The 16,422-nt window shown below is 49.0% G+C and overlaps 1 protein-coding gene across 1 annotated transcript; it reads right to left on the bottom strand.

The window, feature by feature from the left end:
- Positions 1-5,079: 5,079 nt before the first annotated feature.
- Positions 5,080-16,185, bottom strand: ATP6V0C (ATPase H+ transporting V0 subunit c). Its single transcript, XM_054644080.2, has 3 exons — positions 15,830-16,185; positions 6,970-7,153; positions 5,080-5,909 (listed from the first exon to the last, which is right to left on the bottom strand). Exons 1-3 carry the CDS (start codon positions 15,903-15,905, stop codon positions 5,705-5,707), a joined length of 465 nt encoding a protein of 154 aa, XP_054500055.1. The 5' UTR covers positions 15,906-16,185; the 3' UTR covers positions 5,080-5,704.
- Between the last annotated feature and the right edge of the window lie 237 nt (positions 16,186-16,422).

The following is a 16,422-nucleotide window of genomic DNA, read 5'->3' as shown; positions in this document are numbered from 1 at the left end:
TGTGTATGAATGTAATATCCCTGTCTGGCCTGGAATTGGATTTTTATTAGGTTTTGAGCCATGCTTATCATTCCATGATGTCAGTGCTTATCCACGCTACAAGCTACTCCTGTTGTCAGCAGGATGCTGGGAAAGGGGCCTGAAAGAGATGGGAATGATGCTGTTTGAGGCTGGGAAAACTGTGCAGCACTGTTTTGGGAATTTGAGGCTAAGAATGGTTTCAGGCCACAGAGATGCTCCAAAAGCTGAACCCCTCTGCTCTAGAGCCAGGCTGAGAGAGCTGGGGGGGTTCACCTGAAGAAGACAAGGCTCCATGGAGCCCCTTCCAGGGCCTAAAAGGGCTCCAGGAGACCTGGGGAGGAACTGTAGACAGGGGCCTGGAGGGGCAGGACAAGGGCAATGGCTTCCACTATCAGAGGGCAGGGTTAGATGGGATATTGGGATGGAATTGTTCCCTGGGAGGGTGCTGAGGCCCTGGCACAGGGTGCCCAGAGCAGCTGTGGCTGCCCCTGGATCCCTGGAAGTATTCAAGGCCAGGATGGACAGGGCTTGGAGCAACCTGGGATAGTGGAAAGTATCCCTACCCATGGCAGGGGGTGGAACTGGATGAGCTCTAAGGTTTTCCTCATGAAATTATGCAGATCTGGGGCACCCAGCACTGTATTGCTGGGAAGGATTTTTAGCTTCATACAGGTGGAGATGAGGAGACCTCAAAATCAGAAGCTGAGAAGATGAATTCTAAAAACAGCTCTCAGCCCTGCTTATCTGTCTGTGAAGAAGAAAGGGCCCATCCAAGCTGCTAAATCAAATTTGGATGTCAGAAGGCATGTATAGCACCCAAACTGCCTGTGGCCAAAACAGGTCCCTTCCCCAGGAACACACAAGCTGACAGGGCTATGACAGTAACTTGAGCTGGCAGTGGAAGAGATGCTGAGGTAAAGGCAAATACCGACTGCAGAGATAGGAACACCCACCCATAAATATCCTGCCTTTGAGCCCACCTGGAGCAGTGACAGAGCTTCACCTCAGAACCCTTCAGCCACACAGATCCTCAGGCTGCCAGTCCCAAGCCTGGATTAGAGTGCTGAGACCTCCTGTCTGCGCTGCTGGGAGAAGCGAACAGCCTGTGTCAAGCAACGGGCATCTGCTCCTGGAGGCTTCAGGTATATCATCCAGCCCAGCTTATGGCATGTTCTGCTAAAGTCTTAATCCTTTGGATGTTCTCCTTTTACTTCTCAGCATTAAATTAGCCCTGTCTTGCATCGCCAATACTGCACACTCCGTTAATAATTCCATATTCTTTCTCTCCACTGCCCCAGTAACAGGTGGAAGGAATCACAGACTGTAGTTTTGCTTGCATTTTCTTTAGCAAACGTGGGGTTTTTTTTCTTCAGATTGAGTTATTTTTAATCTGGCTCAATTCCCAAATCAGGTTCACCGCCTGGCAGCAAGAGCAGTTGTACCTGCACACTTGGGAAGATCTGGGGAGCATATGGAGCAGCTGCAGGGGCGGGGCAGGGGCCAGCACTGCTGCTGCATGAGGGGCTGTTGAAATATGGCCTTGTCTTCTGATTATCACAGGCATTCACAAAGATGTGTAAGAAATTGTCCCAAGGCACACAGGAGCCATGGAGGCTGATTAGAACAAACTGCCAGTCTCAGGAATATACATGATTTCCCAAGATTTGTCCTTAGCCTACCTCATGCAGACAGCCATTAGAAGAGGGTGGCTGAATTCACTCTCTGCCACTGAAGTCACCCTTTTCCCCTCTGCCAAAGGCAAAGGAAGAAAGCACAGCTGTAACAGCACAGACAGGGCAGTTCAAAGTGCCAGAAAAGGCTCTGGAACTTACACAGTCCCTGGTATCCCCTTGATGAATCCTGAAGAGCCAAACCTGATCCTGCATTGAGGGCAGCTTGTCCCTCAGCAAAAGGAAAATGGGAAAGACAAGCCACCAGTCCTCCAGGAGCTGCATCCTGCCCAGCTTGTGCTCTCTCAGGTCTCAGGTCTGAGAGAGCTGTCAGGGGTCAGTAGGTACCTTGTGGGTACAGTGTGGGTGCCAAAAGCCTCGGCCCCTAAATACTATAAGGTCAAGGCAGGATTTTTCCCTGTGTACTTTTGTGTTGTGACACAAGAACCAGCTTGGCTGAAAACCACTGATAGAAGTTGCAAAGCTGTGTCTGTCAGGAGCTCACTGAAGAAAAAATAACAGCATTTATTAGCTTTAACAGGAACAAAAATGGAGAAACGTTTTGGGAAAAATCCTTTGACCGTGAAACAGAAAATTCTCACTTCAGGGTAAGTGGAATTGCAAAGATGTGCTCTGGGTTTAATTTAATCATGTCAAGAGAAAAAGATAGTTAATAGCTGTAAAACTAAGGCCAGAGGTTGCAAGTCCTGTGCATCAGAGATGAGTAACTCTCACCTGAGCACAGTGATGGTTTGGACAGTACAGCCGGCTGGAAACATCAGAATGCCCTACAATCAGTATCCCGTGGCCAGCCTGGGAAGGAAACAAGGTTTACTGAGAGCTGTAGTCATTAGCTCTGCTGTTACTCTGTAATTAAAAACAGCAACTTAGTTTCTGGGATCAGTCTCTCATAACAAGGTCTTTTATTTCTCCAAAGCTTTTCCTTTCCAGGTTACTATGCTTCTCTGTAAGCCAGATCTCCCCAGGAAAGCCGATCTCTGAGCAGTCAGAGATAAAAGGCTGGTACTGAAAAATGCTTCTCCAACAGCAGTGAAAACAAAAATTGCCGCCTTTGGAAAAAAAAAAAAAAAAAAAAAAAAAAAAAAAAAAAAAAAAAAACCAAGTGTGGAAGGGTTAACAAAGAACAAGGTCAGCAGGTTCTGTGGAGGCATTGTCTGTGCTGGCAGCTCTGGCATCTGGTCCTGAACCTCCCAGAGCCTGCACTGACTGCGGATGGCCCTGTCCCTGTGGTGCTGCTGCAGAGGCCCCACTCCTCTCCGCAGGGCTGACTCACTGCAGTGCTCCCAGCCATGCACGGAACACAAAAGCACCATGGTTATGCCGGCACAGCCACCCCCTTTCCCCTCCTCCAAACCAACCACCGAGTCAATCCCTGCCAGCTGGGATTGCCCTCTGATCTGCCATGCTCCTGGCAGTAAAAGAATTTCAAAAACCCCAAAGGTCCCTCATCTTCTTAATGATGCGAGTCACTTGAGAAATGTGCTGATGCAATAGTACCAGAAAAGGACTGGAAATTGGAGTTTTCAGTTGGGAGTCATCACAGAGGATTCAGAGCGTCACATGTCATGGCTGAGGCACTACAGACTAATGTTAATCTGACTCTTGGTGTATTTGCAGGTACTTGGCACAAAGTGATCCTCCCCCAATTCATGCTCACCCCAGCTCTGTTCTTCTTGCATGGGTATATTAATGACTAAGGTTTCAGTTCTAAGGCATGAAGCAAAATGCCATTGGAAAGGATTTTCCCTGCACTGGTTCTGGTCCTATTAACTGCCTCTGCATGATGTCACCAACTTACAAGGGACCTTAGAACTGGGGGCCTTTCAATTGCTTATTGCTTTTGGAGATGAGAGCACTTACCTGCTCTCTTAAATACAAGACTGGCAAGTAGGGTCCCCTTACAGAAGCTAGAACCAAATGTTAAGCATATTTGCAACCGCAGACAGGGCCCTCTCCTATCCTTTCACACAATTTGACTTGCCAAATTCAATTCCTCTCAGCAGAACTGCAAACTGGATGCAGCATCCTCTCCAGAGCCTGGGACTGGGATTCACCCCTCAGCTGCAAGCTGTCACACTGCACCAGGAAAGCCCCCTCTGCAGTCAGTGAGAGACAATTAAACTACAGATTCCATAAACATTTATGACCCCCTGGGGAAAGCCTAATTCAGAGGTTTAGTCTACTTTTGCTGATGAAAGGAATGATTGAAACCATTCAGATCGGGAATTTCTCCTTCTACCAGCCACTGCTTCAGCAGGCATGCAGGATTTTCCTTCAGTCAGCTTACACCTTTGTACAGCCCCACCACCATCGCACACTGCCACAAAGCAAAGCACTGTCCAAGCAAAACCAGCCCACTGAGAGGTGACTGCACAGAGATCAGTGTTCTAGCAAACAGCAAAAAATAAGCCCATTCTTTGTTAATAATTATTGCTGACCCTGATGGGCCAACCAGCTCATACCTATAGTCTCCTGAACACGCAGAAGGTGCACACAGTGGCACCAGGCCTGGGCTGGGCACCACCCTTGCCAGGTTAGAAGCTCCGAACAGCTTCAGTGAATTCCTTATGTTCTGGCCACGGCTCTTCACAGTACTTGCACCACTCACTGGACAGGTACCTTGGTGAAACACACATATGTATTTTCATTCCCAACCACATGAAACATCCCTCCAAATACATCAGCTTGGTTTGATGACAACGGCACTGCTAGTACCAGGTGTCTGAGTAGTAACATTTTGGCTTTACCACTGAAAAGGTCCAACACTATTTCCCATATAAGCTTAGCAGTACTTAGCAGGCCAGAGGAAGATGCTCCAGCACTCAGCAGCTGCAGCACCAGAATCTCCCAGCTCAAATGGTCCTGTGATTTATAAGATAAAAATACAAATTCTTGACTGAAGCCATTTTGTTGATGAGACTATTGTTGAGGTACTTCAGAGGCAATTACTATTCACAGTACAGCTTCCAAGCAGCTCAGCTTCTGCAGGGCCAGCACAAGGACAGGCTGCCTGTTTCCTGACAAGGCAGCTCCTCTACTGGTCACAGGCTGCAGCCTGCACCCTCTCTCCCTGGCCCTTGGCGCAGGCTGCAGCTCCCTGACCCCTGGTTACACAGCACCACACCGAGCCAGGTGTGATCAGGGTGAGCACAGCCCTGCATCCCTGCTCACCACAAATACGGCCCATGGCAGCAGCTGGGAACCACACTGCCACAGCCCAGGAGAAAGGGAAAGCTGTGGCAGAGCTGGCAGCATCATTGGCATGCTGCCCAGTCACTTCAGGAACCTGCCTGCCTCAAGAAACCTCACCCACTTCCCAAAGGAGCAGCAACAGCTGGAAATCAGAGCCAGGGACTCATTACAGCAATGTAGTGAGGAAGTTTTATTTGGAAACATGGTAGAAGTTTGTAACCCAACACTGGGTGCACGACTGATGCCGGAGCATACGCAGTTACTATTGAAACACGGGAGTGTTTCGGACAATTGCTGTAATAAAACACAAAATTCTCATACTCCAATACCAGGACACTACAGCAATCTTTAGAATCAAAATTACATCCAAGGAATTCTCTGCACTTACAATTTACCCCACAGTGTAATCTACCTATATATAAGATTAATATATATAGCATGGGAAATTGAAAATCCTTGCTCCATAGATGTATGAACATGTCAAGTCTTTTATAAATAAACATCCAGTGAAGAGAAAAAATTACATTTCTAGTTCATATTTATACATAAAATACTAACAGCAATGGGTGGAAAATTGCACACGGGCCACCCCAAGCCATGCAGCAGGCCTGGAGCAACCCATCCAAGTTAATATTGAAGTACACACAGGACAGACGAGTCACTAACATATATTGCGCATTTACAAGAGATCAACTACCAAATTGGGACAACTGTACACATTGGAGAAACCATTTTCATTCTGGAGCTTTTTTTTTGTTAAACGTAGATTTGTTACATCTCTTTACATCATACCGCAACATTTACTTCGTGGAGAGGATAAGGGCAACAATGAGGCCATAGAGACCCAAGACTTCAGCAAAGATCAAAATGAGGATCATCCCCACAAATAACCTGGGCTGCTGTGCTGTGCCCCGGACACCTGCATCGCCCACGATACCAATGGCAAAGCCAGCAGCCAGACCGCTGAGACCCACGCTCAAGCCAGCACCCAGCTGAAGGAAGCTCCTGTGGGACAGAGATGGAAGAATTTCAGTGGCAAGGAACAAGACACCCAGTCTTAAGCCCCTAACTCTCTCAACAAGCCCAATGAGTCTCAAAGCAATGCTTACTGACACTCCTAACTCTGATACTTAAAAAGATAAGCAGCAGTGAAGGATCTTCACCTGATGTGAACATCGTGGCTCATACACAAAACTGAGTTACTGGGTTCATCTGGCCACCAGCAGGCTCAGTATGCTGTCAGAATAGCACTTGCAGCAATGCCTGTTCCACAGTACTTTGCAGCCTGTTAGTAGCTGCTCATCTCCAACCTTCAGCCACAGCACATTTAGGTGTCTTGCACAGCAGAAGCTGGGCAGGAATGGTCTGGTTTTCCAAGGAGAGCATCCTGTGGAGCAGTCCCTATCAGTGTCTGCTCACCTGGTAATTGCAAAGGACTATTTGTATCTGCTGTTTTAGACCATGTCTTGTTAGGCCAAGCACACTGCTCATAGGTACAGCCTCTACAGCAACACAGCAGGATTGTTTGTCACTTCAGCAGCATTGTTTAATTCCAAGAGGGCTCAATCACACCAGTTGCAGCTGTTTTCAGAAGCCAAGAGCAGACTAAGTTTCAGACTGTAGCTGCTAGAGGCCTGATGTATAGCTCAAGGATTGACTTACCACAGCAAAAGCAATATTAATTATTTACTTGCATCTCCCAGGCAACAGCAGATCTATTTAGACAGTTTTGGAAACACCTGTGCATCCAGGTCTGGAGTCTGGCATCATGACACAAGCTTTGCCTCCTCTCCCAGTGCTGCCTGTACATGGCTTCTTTCAAGCCACAGCCCCACCACATGAGCAGTGGGATGCCCAATTGATCTGTGACAGCCAGTACAGCCAACTCCACTGGGGCTGAGGCATCTGACAGGACAGCTGGAATCCAGCCCATGCTCCAAAGCCTAGCCAAGCACATTTAGCACTGCCAGCCCTTCCAGGGGCCTTGAGCCAAAACCACCCCCACAGAGAGCATCAAACAGTGACAGGACAGTCTGAAACAGAACTGCCAGATGCAGCAACTTACTTGAATAGCGTGATTTCAGGCGAGAGGGCATTGGCAATGAGGACTGCCACTACAAGGCCGTAGATCGCTATAATACCCGCCATGACCACAGGGATGATGGACTTCATGATCAGCTCAGGCCTCATGACAGACATGGCTGCAATACCTGTGCCACTCTTTGCTGTTCCATATGCAGCTCCCAAGGCTGGAAGAGAAAAAAAATGCATTACACATATCCCCAAATACCATTTCTTTCACTAGGCTGCAGTTAGAACAGCTAAGTCAGCACAAGGAAGGATTGTGAAAAACTAACACAGTCACATGACAGCCAGGAATACTCCCTTAAAGGATGAGGAAGTGACCTTCCCAGAGTCCTACTCCAAAAAGGAATAAGAAGTGCTGTTCAAACACAACTGATAGCAGAACATCTTCCCAGGCCAGCTTCACAGCAGGCACACCCCCAGCAGCCATCCATGCCCCTCCTTAGGAGCCAAAATCCAAAGTCCCAAGGGGAACTCCAGTGTTTGTGTCCTCCCAGGGTCCACACTACAAGGCTCAACAAAGCACATCTGTTTACCCCAGCAGAACACAGCTGAGAGCTGGGCCACCTGAACTGAGTTCAGCTGCACAGATCTCCTTTGTGGGGCCCGTTCTCCCACAAAACCCATTTGCCTATGCTTTGGCCCTGGAGTTAAATGTGCCATTGCAGCTTTATCACCGAGATAGAAATCAACTCAAGTATTACTGCTCCATGTCATTCATTGGAGAAAGGTTCTGGCACATGGAGAGTGTGACCTCACCTATGAAGGATTCTGGTCTGAACACTTGTCAATCCAGCCACTGGAACCACAAAGAAGAGTTTTGCTTGTAGTTTATAGAGGACCACAACCACCTTACACCTAAGGTTTACTCATCATCTCTGTCAACACTTGAGCATGCAGAGACCTGCACAAGATGATGGGTTTATCACCTGTACCCGAGACCTGCTGGAAGAGTCCAAAGCACTATCCCTAAGTAACTTCTGCCTTGAAAACTTCCTCAAATATATTGTTCTTTGATTCTGCAGTACCTGAAAAGACATCATTCCTTTCAGCCTTACTGGGGAGTACTCTGGAACTCCACAGCTTCCTACTGTATTCACCATCACCCAGAGATGATATGCATGTCAACTGCCAGCCAGGAATAAGCCCCTGAAGCAGCAGAGACAGGCATATGGAAGGGCAGGCAGTCTCTTTTTCTGACACCATCAAGATCATCCTCAGAGGTCAATCCTCTTTGGCAAGAAAATGTTCTTGCATCTGTTCTAAAACGCTGCTGGAGTATACTTAAACTGTGGGCATTTAAAGTCTTTGTACTAGTAGTTACTCTGCTCCACCCAGAGAAAACGAAGGTTTCTCCAAGGGAGACCTGCTTGTTCCACAAAGATGTGTCACTGCCTTACACCAGTATCAAAGCGTGAGATTGTGCACCTTGTCCTGAAGAGTAGCTGGGAGGTATTTGGATACATGCTTCCCTGCTTCTCACTCAGCACTCCCATAAAGCCCCTATTTAGAGTAGTCATCCTCCTGGCTTGGCACTAGAACCCCACACCATTCATACAAGCAGCACCGCTGTACTAACACAAGGTTCATTCTCAGAAGGAAGTTCAGTTTTAGTTACAAAAACCTGAAGGGAAAGTCTCATTAACTACCAATTTGTTCTGTGCTAGCAAAGCTCTTGAACCTTGACTGGCACCAAGTGATATAAAGGGCTATTTTGGGCTACTCAGAACTAGAACCCAACTTAGGAAGCTTGAGCCAGGAGCAACTTCTAGCTGCAAATATAAGATGAACCTGGAAATGAGCACATGGACTTAATCAGCCATTTCAGTGATGGCTCTGTTTAGGGTCTAGCCCTTAGGAACTCAAGAAAGAAATCACTGACTTGAACTAGGAAACCTTTTTGTTGACAAAGCACCTTCTAAGAGCAGGAACTAAGCCTGAATCCTGGTTCCACTGTCTACTCTGGGTATAGAATTTAGCAGAAACCACTTCTCCTGTCTACAGTCTTTTACAAACCTCTCAAAAAAATGCAGAGGCTTATGAGGGAAGTTCACTATTTAAAGTTTTATCAGTCATCACTTCCTCCAAAAGCATGAAGCCTACTTGAGGGTGTCCCAATTAATGTAGTGATGGATTAGAGAAGGTGATTTTGTAACCCCACTTACAAGAAAGTCAGCTTGCTCAAGCTTTTGTGGAGGGGCAGTGCAGCATGAGTTTGTCAGTTCCCAGTTAAAATCCCAGAAGAGGCCAGATCTTATGCCTTGAACTTATTTTAGATACAGTTTGAAAGAAAGCCTATGGTTTACCAGTCTTCACATAACAGTCTTAGATGTCACTGAAACTCTACTGAACTCCCACTGGTGGCCACACAGAGCTTCAGAGCTTGGCACATCTGCTCCCAAGGAAGCCTTTACCACCACCCCAATCAAGAGACATCTCCAGCACCTTACAAGGCAGCTTTACTAGTCTGGCAAGTAGTCCTTGCATCTTTGACATTATCTCAATATTACAGGGAAGGTGGCAAAGACAATACCTGCTTCCCACCATGCCGCTAAGTGGCACAGCCACTCAGTTTTGGGCTATGGACACCCTGGCCAATGTTCCTTCACACCTTCACCTCTACCTTGCAGCAGCTCCAAACAACTGAAGCACATATACTCATATGCTACATTTAAATATCCCTGATCGATTGGAAGGATGTGTTTTCCAAAATCCTGCTAAACAGAGTTTCAGGAGAGCTCTGTGGCAGACACTGGAAATGGGGCAAGAGCTGTACCTCTGCTACACACCAGGACTCTGGGTTTCTGTGTCAGCTCATCCAGCTCCCTCACCTCTAACATACAGGCCAAGCAAGCTCCAAACACTACCTTTAAAGAGGTAGACCTGTCAAAACATTTACCTGGCAGGTCAAAAAGCACTTCACCTATCTAGTTCACCAGAGACAGAATCCATGCTGGTCTCTAACCAGGAATTGTGCCATTTAGAAGTTCAATGATGTTACAATACAGAGAAGTTGCAATGCACATCACTCAAGACCACGTACTCCCAGTAATCCTGTTTCAAAGGTTAACCCCCTTGTGAAATACCTGATTTACTCCTTGAATTCACAGCCCAGAGTTGATTTATGTACTGCTCCTGGGGGCAAAATGCCCTCCCCTCTGGGCTGAGGATATGCTGCCTGGCACCTCACTATATCTGTCCCTTTAAAAGTGATAGCAGAGGGGGTGGGGCTGTGCAGCTCCAGGATCAAGTATAAACTAGACAAACACTTGCCAGATAGGCTGTAGTGTCAAAGACTGAAGACTGGTCGTGTTCTTGCCACTGCCACAGCTTTCCACAGGGCTCCGCCGGCATTTTGCTCTTCAGATCAAGGGCAGTCCCTACATCAGAACCAACCTTTTCCAGCTCCAGCAAGTGACTGTGCTCAGTCAGGTCACACACCAAGAAGAGTAACCTTGCAATTAAATCAGATGCAAGTCACTCCCTTGATACAGAAAGAGGCTGTGAGGAGCCTTCCAAGTCAGGACATCTAGTAGCACAGATCCAGTTTCACCAGTTGATATATTCACACAGGCTCAGCCCAAAAACAGGCTCAGAACCAGCCACATACACTCCAGCAGCGTTTGGTCCATTCAAAAACAGGGATTCCTCCCACATCCCACCATGGTGAAGCAGATTTCCACACTGCATGTGAGAGATTTGCAGAGCACTAACATGCAGAACTTGCCTGCACAAGAAGTGAGCTAGTAATAAAAGCCAGCTTTCCAATTAGGATACCACTGGTTACTATCACAGCAAGCATGAAGGACCATTTGGGATGAGCACTTACATTTGGAGCCTTTTAAAACTAATCATTATCAAATGGGCTGCCTCTGCAGTAGGCAGGCTTCCCTGGGAGCAGACAGGCACCAATTCACCAATATCTATTTATCCCTGAGCAGGCTGTTCTTAAAAGGCTGGAGAAATGTTCGAGGTGACATCTAGGTGAAGTACAGTCCTTGCTTTGCCATACCAGAAACCTGGACACTTCCAAAGAAACAGGCTGCTTCCCACAGGTTGGCCCTGCCCCCTCCCACCCCACCACATTCAACAGCTCCACCTCAAGTTACAGTAATGGATACTTTTGGAAAAAGCCTGCTGCTCTGCCCAGGTGCAGCGGCACAGAACAGACAAGCTTCCTTAGGGGAACTGTACTGGAGCCTATGCAAATTCTCATCACACTGGCTGAAGCCTGTTCCCCAATGAAAACCCGAGGAGTAAACAGTGAAGCTGCTCTACAGGAAGCTGTAAGCTCTGAACCCTGTAGTAAGTCACCTGTTTCAGGAGTAGGGATAACTTTTTGTTCTTCCATAATGTAATGAAAGGCAGCTAACAGTGTCAGCTTACAGCATTATCAAAAATTCTCCAAGACTGGCAGGCCTTTTAGTCTTGGGTCAATACATCTGAGAACTTAAAAAAACACCAGCTCCTTTAGACATTGCTGTAATAGCAGCAGTTCAAGGAAAATAAAGGATCTGCCAGCCAACTGTCCACGAACTGCTTCAACTGGCACTCTGGATTGTCTGACACAGCACACAGAGCTCTTTGATTTTTTAAGTATGGTAAAGCACTTATGCCATGGAGCACAGGCTTGTCCTCCTGCAAGCAGCAAAGTCCATCCAGACACTTGTTACATATCTTTATCATCAAAGAGGCTCCCTCACAACACCTTAAAGACGACCCATTTCACAAACCAGGTGATCAGTGTATTCCAGGTACTGACTGGCAGAGCAGTGTGTTATACCACTTAGCAAGACCCCTTCCTAACCAGCAGGTCTCAGAGGAGCTTAGAACACTCAGCAGCACCCACAGCTCTGCTGCCCCATTGCTGTGGCATGGGACAGCCCCTGCCTGCACCCAGCAGACACTCCTGTGGCCACAGCAGCCTGACCGAAAGCCTCGGGCTCATAGGATTCACAGTCTGAAGGAAGTGAGTGCAGCCAGTTACACTCACTGGAGAAGCACACAGTGCTGTAAACCATTGCTTCAAGGAGTACCCAACAGCCTGGTCAGGTTGGGATGTTGTTCACTTTGCAACATCTGTGTAAAACCAGTCATGTTCTGGAGATGGAAGAGGCCAGTTCTAGGAAGAAAAAAAGCTGACCAAGAGGTCCTGAGGCAGCTGTTCCCACCACAGGGACAACACCTGCAGGCTGTGTAGTGACTCCAGGGTGACACAGGGATCCATCAGGAAGCCTAAGTACAAACTGCTTAAGTCATGTTCTGCCCAGCCAATGGTTCATAATGATGATCCATCTCATTCTCAGATGTTCCCAAGACTGGCATTTACTGAGAGGAAACGATGCCCTTGTTGAGACACCTTCCCTCATTCTCAAGCTGCAGAAACATCGCCTACCTCACTTCTGTTACAGCACTTAGGTCTTAGCCATCCACTACTTTACCTGCTGCAAAGGACAAAAGCTTAAGCTAATCTCTACTGCAGGCAGTCTGGTAGTTCACACACCTGCCCACATCACAAGCACCCTCATTTGAAGAAGAAAATTACCTTGAGCTTCACTCCACCATCTTATTTTTACCTGCAAGCGGCTCTCCTGTTCCAGCTCCCCACCTCTCAGACAGTATTTTGGGAAGCACAGGTGCCATTTGCCTTTGAGGATGCAAGCTGTTTATAGTCATGATGCCTTCCACAATCAGACTGTGCAGGGCTGTCAGCTGCACCAAACTACATGTTCTGAGCCAGCTAATTCACCATGGAGGTCCCTTAAAAGCCAACCAACTGCTATGAGATCTAAAGCCCTAGTTTAAAACAAAAGTACTATTTCACTGCAGCAAAAATTAGAAGACACTAAATTAGGATTAATTTAACACTGGTGGCTAAAGTTCTCTTCATGAAGAATCTTCCAGCTGCTTGGCAGTACAGCAGGTATTGAAGGCACTGAATGCCCAGCTGGAGTTCAGGCCTAAGGACAACTCCTCTCACCATGGAGGGCACAGTGGGCACACTTGTGACAGCTTTGCACAGAGCACCAGCACACACAGAACCAGACAGGTCTGCCCAGCACCACACTTGTCCATTCTGGTGTGCTCAAATCACATGAAAAAGCTACAATAATTTAATCACTCAACAGCACCTGACCCACCACATTTCACACATGGGAAATAAGGAACTGCAGCAATGAGAACAAGTTGTAATCTGCAAATAACCAGACAGGCTCAAAGATGGCCAAGGTCACAGCAGCCTGCTCTTGTCTCTTGCTGACCAGAACAAGTTCTGCTATCTATTTACCATCAGCAAGTAGTGCTCACATAGCACATAGGACTGCTCCAAGTCGCTTGTTTTCACATCAAACTAGCCTGGACAGTATAGAACCTGAACATGTTTACTAGAAACATATCTTGGAACTACAAGCTCCACAAGAATGTGATCTTTAGCTATAGCATGAGTCAGACATGATTCACTGCACTAATTAACACGGATCCAGGACAATTTTAGAGTTTTAACTGCTTGTCCAGATTTAGCTCCTTACTTCAAAATCAGGGGTTTTTTTAACAACTACCATCAGAACATGCTGTGATGCAACATGCCTGTTACAAAAGCTACATAACACTGCAAGTTTTAGTTTATCCTCTGTTGACACCTCTGCCATATTGCCTTAAAAATACAAACTGCTTCACTGAACAGCCACATCTAAGAAATAATTTCCCATCAGCACTATCTATAACCTGTTGTCCAGCACCTGAACACATCACTGGCCCTGGCAAGAGTACCTGCATGGCTCAGACCTGCTAGTATTACAGCATCATTAAGGTCAGGATAGACCTCCGAACTCATTGAATCCAGGACGACTAGACAGATTCTGCATCAAGGACCTCTCACAAAACAGCTGCAACGCAACAGACACCAAACCTTCATCAATACAGCTTATGCACTGACTTGGCATTCTCCTACTCAAACCTTCCTTCCCCTTGCAATCCCACAGCACCACGCTGTCATGCTGCAGCTTCTAGGAAAGGCTTCTCTGCTGGTTCAGACACGCCAGCACCACTCCAAACTCCTGTTAAAGAGCTGACTCAAGTTTGCATCCCTCACTGATGTTTCAGCTGAGGCACGCTCACACGTCACAAGCATGGTGTCTAAAGCCATACAGCCATGTTCTTCTGCTTCCAAAATCCATTCTGCAAGAGGAAATCAGCAACTCCTTCCTTGGAAGGAAAGCTCAGTATTTAAGACCATTTTGCAAAATGCAGTGAACCACTGACTATTTTTTCCCAACAAGTAACTAGTAACTAAGTCTTAGTTTCTTCCTCCATTATCTTCAGTAGCCAATAGGCAAGTAGGTCAGCAGTCCCAACTCTGGCTACTAATGGCATTTCAACCGTTGAGTTTCAAGAAAATTTCTACCTGTCAAGTGTGAGTACAATGTCTGAAATCCAAGGTGGCAGGCCACTGACTGCCCTCAGCATGAACATCTGCATCCCACCACCATGTACAAACTAAGCAAGACTAAACACACCTAACCAAGCTTTTGTTTTATCAAAAATTTAAGTCACAAACATGGCTGGTGTGGAACCAGTCTATGGTGCCCACACCAGCACGGCTAGACAGCTTCCTCTCAAGCACTAATTTTAATTTACTGTCCACTTGACTCTTTGCATGATTTCATCTCCCACACGCATCAATCAAGAGCAGCTTCCCAAAAATCCATCCTGCAGACCCAGCCACCATCCCAGAGGCCATATTAACACAATGAGATCCCAAGCACCTCAACAGCACTTATGCAGCTTGAGCTACGACCAATTCAGGACTAGAAGGGAGCCAAAGACCAGTAAGTATGTTCACGTCTGTGGAGACATGGGCTAAGCCTTCAGAAAGGAAAGCCAGATTGGTTCCTAATTGTTTTATTCCCAATTACTGTGATACCTGCATTTGGGAAAAAAAACAGCTGAAGCCTTCCCCATGTTAGATCCAAAAGGGAACAGCAGGTCTGCACCCACCAAAGACCAGTAAACGCTGTGCAGGAACAGCAGTCACCTTCTATAGGTTTAACAAGGCTCTGAGAGACAATGCATTAAAGGATGGTATTTCTGGTGTAAACCAGCATTTATGGTCCCTACATCTGTGCTCCTTCAGTGGGAAGAGCAGTGCCGCAGGATGACCCAATTTACACCGCACTGAGCTCGCTGCCTGGAGACGCAGAGGGAGGGCCATGGAGCAGGGCTTCCCCCGTGCCCTGCCATCCCCGTTCCACGGGGTAGCTCAGGAGCCCGTCCATCGCCCGCAATGGCATTAACGTCTCTAAGGCGACCTGCCCGCCAAACGACCGCACATTTATGTTTAATCTCGTTAAAAATCGGTCTTGCGTTATCCGGGGAATGGTTTAGACACCACGTCCGATTCACAGTGGGAGAAGCGCCGCCGCCGCGGAGGCCAGTGGAGGCAGAGCCGGGGGACTCCGCGGGCAGCCGGCGCCGGTGTACGACCCCCCACCAGCACCGCGTCCGCAGCCCCGGGGGGACCCCGGCCCGCGGCTGCCCGGAGGAAGAGGGGGTGGGGGGGACGGCCCGGGCGGCACCGCCGCAGTCACGTGGCCTCGGGGGCTCCGCCGGCGGTGACGTCACCGGCACGGACCCTCCGCTGCCCCCGAGAGCCCGGATGGAACGGGGGAGAGGGTGGGGGGGGGGGGGGCGCCCCCAGGCCCCAAGAATCCCAGCCCCTGCCGGCGAGAGCGCCTCGCCGGGGCAGGGGAGTGACGGGGAAAAAGAAGCCGCTTCCCCCACACCGTGCTCCCCCCTCCTCCCCACCCTCCCCCCGGCCTCTCCCGTTGCCGGTCGGTGCTCACCGCTGAAGACCATGGCGGCCGAAGCGCCCATCACGGCGAAGAAGGAGGCGTACTCGGGGCTTGCGCCGGAGGACATGGCTGCGCGAGCTGGGCCGGGCCGAGGCGCCGCTAGAGTCGGAGCGCGAGAGGGCGGGGGAAAGGCGGAAAGCTCCGCCGCGGCGCCGGTCCTCGGCGGGCAATGCTCGGCCACAAAATGGCGGGGGAGCGGGCGGGGCAGAGGGAGCCGGGGTGGGGGCGCAGGGCGGGCGGCGGCGGGGCCCAGGGCGCGGAAGCTCCGTCCCGGCGGGAGTGGCAGCGGCGCGCGCGCTGCGCCCTAAATACGGCCTCCGCAGGACAAAATGGCGGCGGCCCGCCCGTCACGTGATCGCACCCACCGCCCCCGCCCGCCCCGCCCTCGGCGCACACCACGCGCGCGGCAGGGGGGACGCCCGCTCACGCGCTCCTCACTCCTTCTCCCCGCGCCCCGATCCCGGTTCCGCGGCGCGGCCGCCGGCGAGGTCAGCGGCATCCGGGCTTCCCCGCCCGCCCACAGGTCGCAGCGGCGGAGCTTGCCTGAGCTGGCTGCCCGATTCTGATGCCCTCCCCTCGTTCCC

This window comes from Agelaius phoeniceus, chromosome 16 (assembly GCF_051311805.1).
Source record: "Agelaius phoeniceus isolate bAgePho1 chromosome 16, bAgePho1.hap1, whole genome shotgun sequence".
NCBI classification, from domain to species: Eukaryota; Metazoa; Chordata; class Aves; order Passeriformes; family Icteridae; genus Agelaius; species Agelaius phoeniceus.
Note: the sequence above shows the minus strand (reverse complement) of the source record. Positions and strands in the feature narration are given on the sequence as shown.